Source organism: Lactuca serriola, chromosome 9 (assembly GCF_051521515.1).
Source record: "Lactuca serriola cultivar US96UC23 chromosome 9, Lser_US96UC23_V15, whole genome shotgun sequence".
Lineage (NCBI taxonomy): Eukaryota > Viridiplantae > Streptophyta > Magnoliopsida > Asterales > Asteraceae > Lactuca > Lactuca serriola.
In genome coordinates, this window is record NC_136416.1 from 1,650,654 (window position 1) to 1,664,996 (window position 14,343).

At 33.8% G+C, this 14,343-nt stretch overlaps 2 protein-coding genes across 6 annotated transcripts; both read left to right on the plus strand.

Annotated features, from left to right (window-relative positions):
- The first annotated feature begins 2,054 nt into the window (after positions 1-2,054).
- On the plus strand, positions 2,055-5,799 carry LOC145074700 (uncharacterized). 5 transcript variants are annotated; one of them, XM_079021030.1, is made up of 5 exons: positions 2,055-2,336; positions 2,986-3,352; positions 3,432-4,687; positions 4,762-5,297; positions 5,403-5,799. In XM_079021030.1, the coding sequence occupies exons 2-3, from the start codon at positions 3,252-3,254 to the stop codon at positions 4,306-4,308; spliced, it is 978 nt and encodes a 325-aa protein (XP_078877156.1). In that variant the 5' UTR covers positions 2,055-2,336; positions 2,986-3,251; the 3' UTR covers positions 4,309-4,687; positions 4,762-5,297; positions 5,403-5,799. The 5 variants fall into 5 exon arrangements, with proteins under 5 accessions (XP_078877156.1, XP_078877157.1, XP_078877155.1 ...); XM_079021031.1 differs by having other exon boundaries at positions 4,762-5,024; XM_079021029.1 differs by having other exon boundaries at positions 3,432-4,443; positions 4,525-4,687; positions 4,762-5,799.
- Positions 4,461-5,641, plus strand: LOC145073000 (uncharacterized). The gene is made up of 4 exons (XM_079019535.1): positions 4,461-4,687; positions 4,762-4,855; positions 4,916-5,297; positions 5,403-5,641. The coding sequence occupies exons 1-4, from the start codon at positions 4,461-4,463 to the stop codon at positions 5,639-5,641; spliced, it is 942 nt and encodes a 313-aa protein (XP_078875661.1).
- Positions 5,800-14,343: the final 8,544 nt, after the last annotated feature.

Consider the following 14,343-nt stretch of genomic DNA (forward strand, 5'->3'; position numbering starts at 1 on the left):
AAGGACTGTTTTTGTAATTTTTTTAAGCACATTGACCATTTTTGTAAAAAAAACTACAAAATACTTTTTTTGTAAATGCGAGAACAATTTATGTAATTTATTTTTTATACAGTGATCAAACCTGCTAACATACGAAAATCTTAAACATATAGATAGTGTTTTAAAAAAAAGACTCATAGGGACCCTTTTTGTAAATTACAAAACTATAAGGACGAAATATGCCAGTAATAAAAACCCTGGTGGCAAAACTTTGAAATGCAAGAAATATAAGGACAAATTTGCCAATAATTAAAACATTGGTAGCAAAACTTTGAAATACAAGAAACTTAGTGATCATTTTGAGTTTGCAATTAGTATATATAATAATGTTCTACACAAATTAAGATATCACACACACACATATATATATATATATATATATATATATATATATATATATATATATATATATATATATATATATATATATATATATATATATATATCTCGAAAGCAAAGTAACGATGATATGCTCATACTTTAACTTTGATGTCAAAACACAAACTTTTGTGATTGCTTTATTTCAATTTTTTATAGTTGCTTGTTGTATTCAAATCATTTTGTCTAGCTCCATAATTTTGTTCGGTTCCAATAATTCTGAACCAACAACCCTTTAGTCCATCTCATATCTTATTTGCAGGTTTCTTATTGACATTAATTTTCTTTTGTCTGAAATCAATATGTTAATTAGGTAATTATATATATGTACTTCATTTTTTTAATCTAAACTTGGAACTTATTATTATTTGAAAGTTATGTATACACTACTTGCTGATATATAGAGAATCAAGCAAATGGATACTGATCGATAATTACAATGATTAATTCCGAATATTTTAATAGGAAGCTAAATTTAGAACCACTAATTGAAATACATCTATCCTTGAAGCTCTAGAAGTCGAACCCACCACCAAACCTTAGTTATGATTTGCTTCTGTTTTTTCTATTAGCATTTTTTTCTTTTTCTCCAAAACATCGTATTTAAAGTTCGTAGCACTTAAATGATCTTAATCATTTTTTCTTTTTAAATATAAAATTTAGAGATTTAAATAATGGATACTGATTGATAATTACAATGATTAATTCCGAATATTTTAATAGGAAGCTAAATTTATAACCACCAATTGAAATACATCTATGGACGAAGCTTTATGTTCTGAGTCTAACAAAAGAAAAGAAAAGAAAATATAAGAAAATCAGAGGAGAAAAGAAAAAAAAAATATTTTGTGTTTCCGAGTTGGAAAGAAATAGAAAGAAAATTAATCATTTTGTTTTTTCTTTTCAAATCTTTTAAATTATAAGGAAAGTTAGGAAGGAAAATGATCATTCTATTTTTCTTCACTTCTTTCCTTTAATGAAACTTACGAACAACAATTTCTTTTATTTTCTTCTCATTTCCAATAATTTCCTTTATTTTCTCTCGTTAAGTTGAACTCGAGAACGGGACGGTCGAACCCACCACCAGACCATAGTTATGATTTGCTTTTGTATTTTCTATTAGCATTTTTTTCTTTTTCTCTAAAACATGGTATTTAAAGTTCGGAGCACTTAAATGGTCTTAATCATTTTTTTTAAATATAAAGAAAACTTTAGAGATTTGAATATTTCCCTTTTACTTACAGGCTTACAGCAATACCATTCATCAATTTTAGGCTAGATCGTGTTTGTGGTTTATCCAAAATTATAAATATGTTAGTTTTTCATTTATACTGTTTTAGTGATTCAATTTTCTTTTAGTTTGGAGCCACAGTTAATATAAAATCAGAAGAGTACATGTGTTTTGTGCAGAAAAATAAAAAAGTTAGGATTAATAAGAGAAATCCAAATATATACTTTTTATGGGTTTTTCTAAGCGGAACTGATTCATACATAACAATTTATGCATTAAAATAGAGTTTTTTTTTACCAAATGAATGTTTTATAAAAACTTATTTACCAAACAAGTGTAGTTTTAAACATATTTACCATTTAGGGTTATACCAAGTAAAAATAAATAAATAACAAAGAAAAAAAGAAAAAAAAAACGTAAGACTCAAACACAGAGACCAGTCGACAGTCGACGTTCTAATACCCCAAAGTCCGTCTTCAATCGATCGCTTCTATCGTCATTCGATTTCGGCCATAGCCGACGCCGACGGCTCCGATTCCGGACACAAACGGACGCCGGCGACTTGATTCCGGCGAGTACTCCACTGCAGAAGACGACGTGGACCTGATTCTTCTTCGATTTTGGCCATAGTCGACGTTGGTGAATTCGATTCCAGCCACAACAAACTCGGTTGTAGCTTGATTTCCTTGTAAGTCTGAATCCTCTATTGAAATTTGATTTCAGCTTGTTAGTTTTGGATTGATTCCAACTACTATTTGCTATTCCATTCCACTGTTACTTGCTTATTTGCAAACTCTTAGATTACATGAAACTAATTTCCAAGATGTATATTAAAATCTACAAGTAAAAGATTATTAATTTTTTAGGTAAACTGTATGAATTTTGATTCAATTCCTTATCAATTACACTATTGACAAATTTACCCTTGTATCCTATTTCCAACTTATACGTTTGCTTGGAATCAAAACACAATCAAATTAATAGCAATATGCCAATATCTCTTCGACACAATTCTGATTTTTTTATATCAATGCCGAATATGTCTATTGTTCCAACAATAATACATGGTTTTTAGTTCATACTTGGTGTTGCGAATTGTGGCTCTTACTTTATTATAAATGATAAACAACTTTTCTGTGATTTTTTATGGTCATTACTTCATCGTGACTGATATTGTGGCTACTGCTTCTTTTTTTTTTTTTTTTTGTGATTCATTTTGGTTATTGTTTTTTTCGTTTGCTTATTTGCAATTGTTATTCCACATTTGCTTTTTTTTTGTTTGCTTCAACATTCATATTTTGGAGCAATTTTATGATTGAATTTATGTTTTGTTCTAGATGGAGGTTGTTACAATGCTTTGTTATTGGGGTGGGACAACCTGTGATGGACCAGATGGTATAAATTATAGCAAAGCTCCAAAAAAAGCAATCAATGTTAACTGTAGAATACAATTTGATGAACTGGTCGACCGTATATATCTTGCTACATCTTTTGATAAACAACACCACCGCATCAACTTAATTTGTAGATATCCATCGGTTGGTATTGAAATGTTGTAAAATACATTCCTCTTCCTATCAAAGATAATGATGATGTTGGCATCATGTTTGATGTGCTTCGTTTCCATCAAGAAGTAAGTAACATTGATCTCTATTTAGAGGTTGAAGACATTGATCAAATTCGACACATAGAGATGGAATCTAGGTATAATCATTTGTGGTTTACATGATTTACAAGTTTCAACTTATTTTGAATGTGATAACTTATTTTGTAATATTTGTAGCAGAAATCATGAACCGGTTGTGCTAGAAGAGCAAAGGAACAATGAGTTACTATTACCTAATACAAACCACGTTAATGCTATATCAGATATGATTCATAATGAAGATTTCTACACAATTTCTCAAGTTGTTGTTGTGAGTAATGGAATAATTAGTGATAATGAAATTGATGAAGAAGATGACATAAGAGAAGAATATGATGAAGATGATGGAGTTGACATCACTCAAGAACATGAACCACCACATGTAGATCGGGGTGAAACATCTTTTGACAATAACCATCAAGTACCATCAACTTTTACCAATATAGATGAAACAAATGTGATTAGTGATGGTAATTGGACTGTGTCACAATCAATAAGCAAGAATGATTTTACATGGGAGCTGGAAAAAGATTCTTTCAAGGATAAAGAAGAACTTATGAGAGCTATCAAGCTCCAATGCATTAAGACACATGGACAATTTGAGGTCATTGAGACACGCCCAACTCTATGGAGCATAAGATGCAAGTTTCATTTACATTCTGGTTGTAAATGGCAACTTCGTGCAAGTAAACGAAAACGGAGTGGAAATTTTGAAATTACAAAGTACATTGGTCCACATACTTGTTTAAACAACAATATTTCTTTAGACCATACGAACCTAGATGCAAACTTGATTGCTCAGGAAACCAAACACCTTATAAAAGAGCAACCTTCTATTGGTGTTCCTGCTTTGAGAGCCGAAATAGTTGATAAATTAGGCTATACTCCTTCATACAAAAAGCTTTGGGCTGGAAAGCAGAATGCAATCGAACAAGTGTTTGGCAATTGGGAAGAGTCTTATGCTGCTTTACCAAAATTTTTGGGTGCACTTCAGAAGTTCAATCCAGGACTATAGTCGAGTGGTGTGTTTCAAGATCAACCGATACGGAACATGTGGAGTTTAGACGTGTTTTCTGGGCTTTTGTTCCTTCTATTAAGGGGTTTGCACATTATCGACCTGTGATTAGTATTGATGGCACACACTTGTATGGTAAGTACACGGGAAAGATGTTGATTGCAATGGGAGTTGATGGTAATAATCAGATTTTGCCACTTGCATTTGTTATTGTAGAAAATGAATCATATGATAGTTGGAATTGGTTTCTTTATTATATCAAGAGTCATGTGGTGAAAGAGCGTGAAGGCATTTGTTTAATATTTGATCGTCATTTGGGAATCCTAAAGGTAGTCAATGAGCATGGATCTCCATGGTTAGAGCCACGTGGTTTTCATAGGTATTATTACTATTTTTGTATAACTTTTTTCATAGTTATTATTTACAAGTAACATTAATTTTTTTACTCTATAGGTATTGTTTACGGCATTTTATCAACAACTTTAATGACAAGTTTCGCAATTCAGAATTGAAAGCTTTAGCTTATCGTGCCGGGAGTCAGAATCAAGTTCGAAAATTCAACTCCATCATGGAAGAAATTGGGAAGCTAAATCCACAAGCTTGATAGTGGCTAGAGAGACATCCACTTGATAGATGGACACTTGCACATGATGATGGGAGGAGATATGGGCTTCTTACAACAAATTTGTCAGAGATTTTTAACAGTGTACTTAAAGGTGCTCGTTTTTTACCAATCACAGCTTGTGTCCAACTTACTTTCTATAGATTGGTACATTATTTTGAAGTGAGGCGTCCTTTAGGATCTAGTGCCCAAGCTAATGGAGATGCATATACTCCTCAAGTTGTTGTAAAACAAGTTGCTTTGATGTCAAAAGCAAGTGCACACTCATTGAGATCTTTTAATCGAGAGAAAGGTATATTTAAGTTGATAACTCAAAGAGGAAAAAATGTGCAAGTAGTTAATTTGGACAAAAAAACTTGTACATGTGGTAAGTGGGAGATATTTAAATATCCATGTTCTCATGTTTTTAGTGTATGTGCCAAACTATCCTTGAATAGTTGGCAATATGTTCATAAATGTTACTCCATTGCAGAGTATTGTTCTACTTGGGCATCCAAGTTTTCCCCACTTCCTCATGAAGCGTATTGGCCACAATCTCAATCTAGACAATTGCTTCCAAATTTAGAGCTTTTACGGAATAAAAAAGGTCGTCATCGCTCAACAAGACTACGAAATGGAATGGACATCAAAGAAGGAAAAAATGGATACCTTTGTGGGATTTGTAGACAAAGTGGTCATAATCGGAAAAAATGTCCCTCTAAACCAAGGTGAATGCAGAGACATTAAAGCTAATTGGTTCAATCAATAGACATATTTATTTTTTCATTCCGTTTTTGTAAGAAGTTGTTATTGGATTTGTACCCAAAAAATATATTGTGCGTTTGATGTTGACTTTAATCTACGATGTCTAACATTATTGTTTTTATCAATTAATCTTATTTACAATTAAGGACATTTTTTGAGATTTCATTAATTTGTTATGATGCTTAAATGAGATATAATACATTTGTAATTTTTTATGTAAGTTAATAGCAAATGGTTAAAAAATGTCAAAAGTTATATTAAAAACATTAAAAATTAAAAAAAATAGCTGAAATATTAAAAAAGTTAAAAAAAAAAAAAAAAAAAAAAAAAAAAAAAAAAAAAAAATTGTTTTGGTAAATATTTTAACTACTATACTGTTTTGGTAAATATATTTGAAACTACACCTATTTGGTAAATATTTTTTTCAAACACACCCATTTGGTAAAAAAAAAACTCATTAAAATATTGTATTGGACAAGTCCATAAAACATAAATTGTTGTGAATGAAAAAAAATTGTTACGTAGGAATCACTTCCTTTTTTAATATGTGCCTAAGGGCACATATAAGACAATTTAATTATGAAAAATATTTTTATTAGGGATAATGACTTGAGAGGGTAACATACTATTCCATTTTGTCACATTTGGTCACTAAACTTTTTTTCATGCTCTAATAGCCATTTAACTTGTTCATTCGTGTAAATTTCACCCCTACGACTGATTATAGTCGGTTTCAACGGACTGGTCGATCCTACGTGTCAGTATGATCCTACGTGGCATGTAGGCTAATGTTATTAAAAGAGGGGTGTATGCGGTTCCTTGATTGTGCCCTAATACCCCCAATGGCTTCCTCCTACAGCTTCTCATCATCCCTCAATCGATCAAGCAAGAAATCAACTGCGCACGATACAAAAACTTGTGATTATGGGTTCCCTGCACGTATTCTAACATCAAAAACACCAAAGAATCCAAGGAGGCATTTCATGGTGTGCAATGAGGTAAACTATTTCACTTGAATCTTCTCCCTTTTCTGATTCTTTTTTCCTAATTTGAAATCTCATTATGAGTTATTTGTGTTGAAGGGTAAATGCAAATATTGGAAATGGTTGGATGTAGAACCTGTAGAAATGCCTCTAATGGAAGTGGTGGAGGGAATGAAAGTTGAATTAGTAGCATTAAAGACCGAAGTAGAGAAGGTGAAGGAAGACATGGAACAAATGAAGAAGGAAAAGTACTCTGATGCCATTGCAATGAAGGAAAAAATATATAAGTTTACCATAGGATTTCTTTTTTTGATCATCGTGTATATGATGAAATGATGTGAATGATGTATTGAAAGATGTTGTTTGAATGGAATGAATGTATTATCTTAACTTCTTATTGGAATGGAATGAAGTAATTTTGACTGGAATGGAATCACAAAGTAGTAATTTTGACTGGAATGGAATCATAAAGTAGTAATTTTGACTAGAATGGAATCACAAAGTAGTAATTTTGACTGGAATGGAATCACAAAGTAGTAATTTTGACTGGAATGGAATCACAAAGTAGTAATTTTGACTGGAATGAAGGCATATATGTACAATTAATAGCATTACACATCAAAGACTTCTTTCTAACTCCAGTCAAAAGCTTAGCTAATTCCAGTCAACATCTTAGCTAATATGACCATAATCTTTCATAATGCTCTATTAGACTTCCTTCAATTAATAACATTACACATCAAGATGTTTAAATAACTTGTAACAGACTAGAAAATAGGAATTGACGAAACTACCCTTGGTAGTCAAAACTGATTAACTGTCATATTTCAATTAATAACATTACACATCAACATGTTTAAATAACTTGTACCAGACTAGAAAATAGGAATTGACGAAACTACCCTTGGTAGTAAAAACTGATTAACTGTCATATTATCTAACAATATAGGATTCCGTTCTTTGACTGTAATGGAATCATTAAGACAACAATGCATAGAAATAATAAGAAACTAATTGAATACGGTGGTTGAATTCATTGCAAATACTCCATCAATATTCTAAATTAAATAAAGGGTGAGTAGTTGTCTGCATACACAAGGACAAAAGATTCCTTCTAGGGACCACAAAAGAAGGGCCACCATGTGCCCACAAACCCAAAAGAAAAGCATAAATAACACATAGTATTGTCTTTACATCACAACTTGATAACAAAAGATGTGCCCACCCACTACCTACACACCTACTTAATTAAGGACTGCAGGGTTCTCTGCACTGCTCCCAACCCCAGGTATGTTCCTCCTCAATGCCATTTTGACAATCCTTTCAGAATATTTCCTCCGTCCAGTTCTACCAATTGGGGCCCTTCTTGGGACAGGCCTTGGAGCTGGTGGTGGTGGTGGTGGTGGAGGTGGTGGTTGGGCTGCTACTGGTGGTGGTGGTGGAGGTGGTTGGGCTGCTGCTGCTGGTTGACTTGGTCCTGCTCCACTACCCCATGATGAACTTGGTGGTTGACTTGGTCCTGCTCCACTACCCCTGGATGAACTTGGTGCTGCAAAAAAAATTGAAGTCTCAATATTACATATCAAAATGATGTATTATGTTCAGATAATTGGGACATTTACCTGATGTATTTGTTTGCTGCTTAGATGGACACTTTATCTTGTTATGACCTGGTTCCTTGCAAATACTACACTTTATCAGGGATCCCCTTCTTGTCACAGAATGTCTAACTGGTCCACTCAACTCCCTTTCCACTGCATCCCTCTTCCTTTTCACTGATGGCATACCAGGTAATCTTCTTCTTTTGGGAGGCAAAGGCTTTCGATAAGGAACTTCTTCCTACATATCACTACCATTGAGAGGGTTAATGCTATAATTATAGCATTTTAGAAAAGCCTCTTTACTATATGATTGGGACACATATGTTTCTGCATCTTGATTCAGGGAAGAGATTGCAGCTACTCCATGTAAGCATGGTATCCCTGTAAGTTGCCATATTCTGCATGCACAACTCTTTGCAATTAGATCCACTCCATATGCTGCATCATTGAACCTAACTTCATACTTTTGATAACCACAAGGAGTAACCCCCCACAATCTGTATAAGGCAATAATGACTACAAATTAATAACTAATAACACAAACTAATACTTGGATAGATGAATTGTAAAACTACATGTTACCTCTGTTTAACCTTCAAATCTTGTATACGCTTCCTAATACTTGGACAGATATTCAAATCCCATTCAATTCCTTCTACTCTTTGACTGTATTTCCTCTCCATCACAAATACCCTAATCTCCTCTAGCATAGTGATGATTGGTTTCCTTCTAGCATGCCTAATAGCAGAATTGAAACTCTCACTCACCCCATTCTCAACTGCATCACAATCTCTGCCCTCTTTAAAAAATGCCTTAGACCAGGTAGTAGGATCTCTGTCTATAAGGTACTCATATGCTTGAGTATCTAAAGATTTGATCTTTTCCATTACATGTTTGAACTTCTGTTCAGTACTAGCTCTAACAGCCCTCCAAAAAAGCTTCCTGAAATGTTGACCGGTAAACCTTTTAGCAAAATTAGCCACAATGTGCCTGACACATTGTCTGTGTTCAGCTTCTGGACACCTTTCTTTTACTGCTTCTAGCAACCCCTACAAATAACAACAACAAAATTAGTGAAACATGCATAAAACCATATGTATAAATATGAACCAATGCTCACCTTGTGTCCATCAGAAAGAAGGGTAATGCCTGCACCAAGACTACCATCAATATCATCCATGAGGAGATCTATGAACCACTTCCATGTGGCCTTGTTCTCAACTCCAACTACAGCCCATGCTATAGGGTAGATTTGGTTGTTTGCATCCCTCCCTACAGCTGCCAAAACTTCTCCCCTAACAATACCCTTTAGAAAGCAATCATCAAGGCCAATCACAGGCATGCACCCTTCCTTCCAACCATCACTTATAGCTTTAAAGCAGACATAGTACTTAGAAAACAAAGTTGTGGAATCTGGCATGATGTCTACATCCATCCTCACAGTAGACCCAGGGTTTGTCCTCAGAATTTCATGACCATATGACCATAATCTCCCATAATGTTCAATTAGACTTCCTTCAATTTCTTGTAATGCAAATTTCTTTGCATTTCTGCATTGCCCCTCACTCACATTTATATTGAATGTTGTTGAAACTTTAGCTTTCATCTTCCTAACACTCATTTTTGGCTTCTCTATAATTTCACTCATAAACTGTTTTCCTAACCACTTATAAGTTACTATGGACCCAAACTTAAACACCCTGCTACAATTATGTTCACTAACTAAAGATTTTATCTGAAAAGTCCTCTCTTTACTCATCCAAGAGGCCCAAAGTCTAAATGGACAATTAGGTGACTTGTTTTTTTTGCAACACTTAACTAACAACCTTTGGGAGTCATTTTTTTCAAACCAGAGATCATATCCATTAGCAACTGCATAGTTGCTCAACATGTTTTTAAGCTCATCAGGGTTAGAAAATTGCATACCTAACAGTGGTTTCATCTGATTCCATGGTTGTCTATCATCATGTACAGGGTATCGAGGTTCAAGATATTCAACATCTTCATCTAATGTGTCTAGACAAAGTTTGTTTAAGAACCTGTCACCCTTGGTTTTGTTGGCTGGGAATGGATATTCAACATCATCTTCTTCATGGTCAACAGAATAAGTCTCCGAGAATACTGAGTCTTCATCCTCTTCACAGCTGTAGTCTTGATCTTCATTTTCCTCTTCCTCAATCCATTCGAAGATTGGTTCATTATAATGGTCCACATACACATTCATTCTCCTCTCATTTGCATAAGCCAAATCCAAAAATTCTTTGTAATCACCGTCATTCACCAGTGTATGAATTCCTTGACTTAAAGACTCTTGTGGAAGGCAGAAGTAAATGTCTTTGCTTCTAGTTCTGGTGAGCTTTTGAAGGAATTCCATGAACTCCTCGTACTCAAATGCACTGAAGTCAACATCTCCTACTGATTGTTTGTCGGGATCAAAGTATACTAATGGGTTGGGTGCAAACGTTCCATTATAGTGGAAATCCACTACAATGAAGTTTCGATCTATGGGACATTGAGATGAAGCCATTACAGAGACCGATTGAAGATTGAAGGAGAAAAAATCGGGGGTTAATGAGACTTGGTGCCCTAATCGAATTTAAGGACCAAACGAGACTTCACTCTTAACTTTAATGAGGATGGGAGGCAAAATCGGGGTCTACATGTCATCTCATTGGCCACCTAGGAAAAAAAAGTCACATCAGACCCATGCAACCGTTGAAACTGGCTATAATCAGTCGTAGGGGTGAAATTTACACGAATGAACAAGTTAAATGACTATTAGAGCACGAAAAAAAGTTTAGTGACCAAATGTGACAAAATGGAATAGTATGTTACCCTCTCAAATCATTATCCCTTTTTATTACAACTAGTCTTATTAATTAATTGGCCTCCTCTTTACCGTTATATTATATCCATCTTAAAATTTTCCTCCAAGTAGCACATTTTAGAAAATCATATATTCTTATTAATTAGTTTACTTTTTTAGCTCTGTCAATTGACGTCAATTCACATATCCAAGTTTATATATTGACTTCCTCTTTTTTACATCAACCCTTCCTCTCGTCTTTATTAAACACCGACAACTTTTAGCAAGCATTTTGCAACCATTTACAAATGCAAGAACGCATTTCTTTGGATCTAAATGAAAAGTCCATAAATATTCAACAAGAAGAAGCTGCTATAGAAGAACAAAGTGAAAGCAACAATGTAATTTTTTTATGAACTATTGGTTGGTCAATATTTTCTAAGTGAAGAGGCTTTTGTTTTTTTTTTTTATCAAAATTATGCGAGAAATAATGGGTTCTCCGTTGTAAAAGGAAGGTTCGTGAACAATAAAAACAGATAAAGGAAACAACGTGACTTTTTTTGTCATCGTGAAAGAAAATCAAAGGTTAAAAAAGATTACACGAAAAAATCAAGAAACCAAGGTTATATCGGATGTGAATGCAATGATCACATGCATATAACATTGAGAATAATTAACGAAATTTTTCCCGAAGAGCGGTTTCCAAGTTATCTTCGTGGCTTTTTTTTTTTTGGTGGCATGACGATTACCGGAAGATCAGAAAGCTTAAATTCATTTATACAAAAATTTATATCTTCCCTTACATGTCTAATTGAGTTTATTAGACAAGTGAGTACCGGTATTTAGTTTGCTATACTTTTTTAGGACAAACATTTTTTAATTAATCGTTTTACTTATAATTGTATATGCTCATCTTGTCATTGAAGATGTTGGGCATAAACAAATGCATGATAATATGTTGGCAAAATACCAAGAGTCGTATTTGAAATCATTATCACCGTTTGAAAAACAAGGCTACCAAGTTTTGACTTCATTCGGATTCAAAAAAAATTTCAAGATTAGATTACTCAAGCGATTCAGTATTCGGCCCGGGAAGAAAATGTCACAAGTTTTAATTATCAAACATTATAAAGCGGATCGACGACATCAGGTGGTTTGGGATGGCAAGATGGGTAAATGAACTTGCAAAAACTTTGAATTTGTCGGGATACTTTGTCGTCTCATCTTAAGTTTTCTTCTTCATAAGGTTTCCTTTGAAATTTCTTCTAGTTATTGGCTAAAATATAAACATGAAAAGCCCTTACACACCATATCCATAAAGATGGAAATAAGAGCTTGCATTTTGACAAAAAATCGTACAGCAAAAGGCCAAACACATAAGTGGCGCTGGTTATTTAATAGCAATAACAAAACACCAATAACATCACGATCTGAAAGTAGGAAGCTTCTTGAAGACATATAAAACCATAAATCAAAAGAAAATTATAAGAAGTAAAAAAAGAATAAGAAAAAACATGTACAAGCATTAACTACAATAATTGTTTTTTTAAATATATAGAAATTAAAAGACAAGACTGACATATACGAAGATACAAACTCAATGATTCAGACTTCATAGAGAAGTACTAAGAATCGACATTTGCTTGTTTTACATAAGACATATTTTTTAGAAAAACATAGATGGGGATCCATTTGAAATTGATTTGATTTGCAAATATACTACGAACCTGTAACGCCCGCAAATCCGGGCTATTCAATTTAGAGATAATAAGCATTAAAAAATAAATTTTTGATAGAAGATTGTTTAGAATAAATAATCTTAACCAAAGTTACAATATGTCACAAGGATTCCGTACATATAAAGAACGCTGAAAATCCGACTTATAACGAAGAAGTTATGACCCGTTGAAATTTCACAATTAAACTGGCACGGTTCCGCGTATCGTAAAAAGTGAATTTTTGACAAAATAATTTTTAGCCTTAGCGACCTAAACGAAAGTCATAGTAGACATTAAACCGAGATCGTGCATATAGAGAACATCCAAATCTGACTTCATTTGAGGAAGTTATGAATTTTATAAGATTTATCGTAGCAGTACACAACTCAGAAATCGAATTTTAGATCAATCGATTTTTAGCCGACACAACCTAAACGAGAATTGAAGATCTCTTTAATAGGAGCTTAACGATATAAAAATAGTCGAAAACGGACGTCGGATGATAAAGTTATGAATTTTTAACGGGCTTTGACTGTCTAAGCCTGATATAATATAACTTTAAAAATAAAGTCAAAAGTAGCCGACGGAGCCTAAGCAAAAGTTGTAGATCACATTGCTACCTACGCATGAATATAAATAACGTAGAAAATGGAGCTTGTATGCAAAAGTTACATATTTTAGAAGATAATTAGTTTTGGATTAAAACTTCGGAAGAGACACGTGGCACGATCTGGGCCACTACTTCTTCCCCACGGATTTGCACGAGATGGTGATACCTGGCATGATTATACCCAACGTAGCTCGGAGTACGCCCATCGTCCCCTTGCGTAAGTCCTGCATACGTACGAGCTGGCAGCCTATAAATAGAAGGCGTTTTTTCACTCATTTCTCCACACCTCTTCAACCCATTCTCTCCCAAACACCTTCAAAACCTCTAAGCCTTTCGCTAGCACCTCCTAGGTGCTAGTAGTGAGTCCCGGAGCACCAAAAGGCCCTGAGAAGAAGAGCTTTCGGCTCAAAAGTTCTGCTCGCACAGAGCCCGGTTCCTCGCTAAACCCCCTTGTAAGTGAGTTATGTTTACCATCCTTTAAGTATAACTTATGTTTAAGTTCATTATCGTTATTATGAACCTATAAAAAAGATTTATCAGTGATTCCAAGTCATTATACTGATTTATCTACTTATAGGTATGATGTATAGGATGTGATTTAGTGAAGTGTTTAAAGTGGGACTTCCTAACATTATACTTCCTATACCAAACGGACCCTACCTCCGATATGATCCTACTTGGTTGTTCCTTACTTGATAAATCTTGAAGTAGACTTTGAGTTAATGATGAATCTAGACTAATAATTAGTCAAATAGACTAAAACTTAGTGATAATAATACTAGGTTACATCAAAGGAAAAGACAATTGCTAGAAGCGAAGCGCTGTCCGAATTTTGAATCGTTACTTTAACAAGTGAGTGCATAGTTACTTTCATCTTACATATAGATATGAAGTATTTAATATTAATACATTCTGTAACGCCTGTGTTTCCAGGCTTGCCATTTTTAGCAA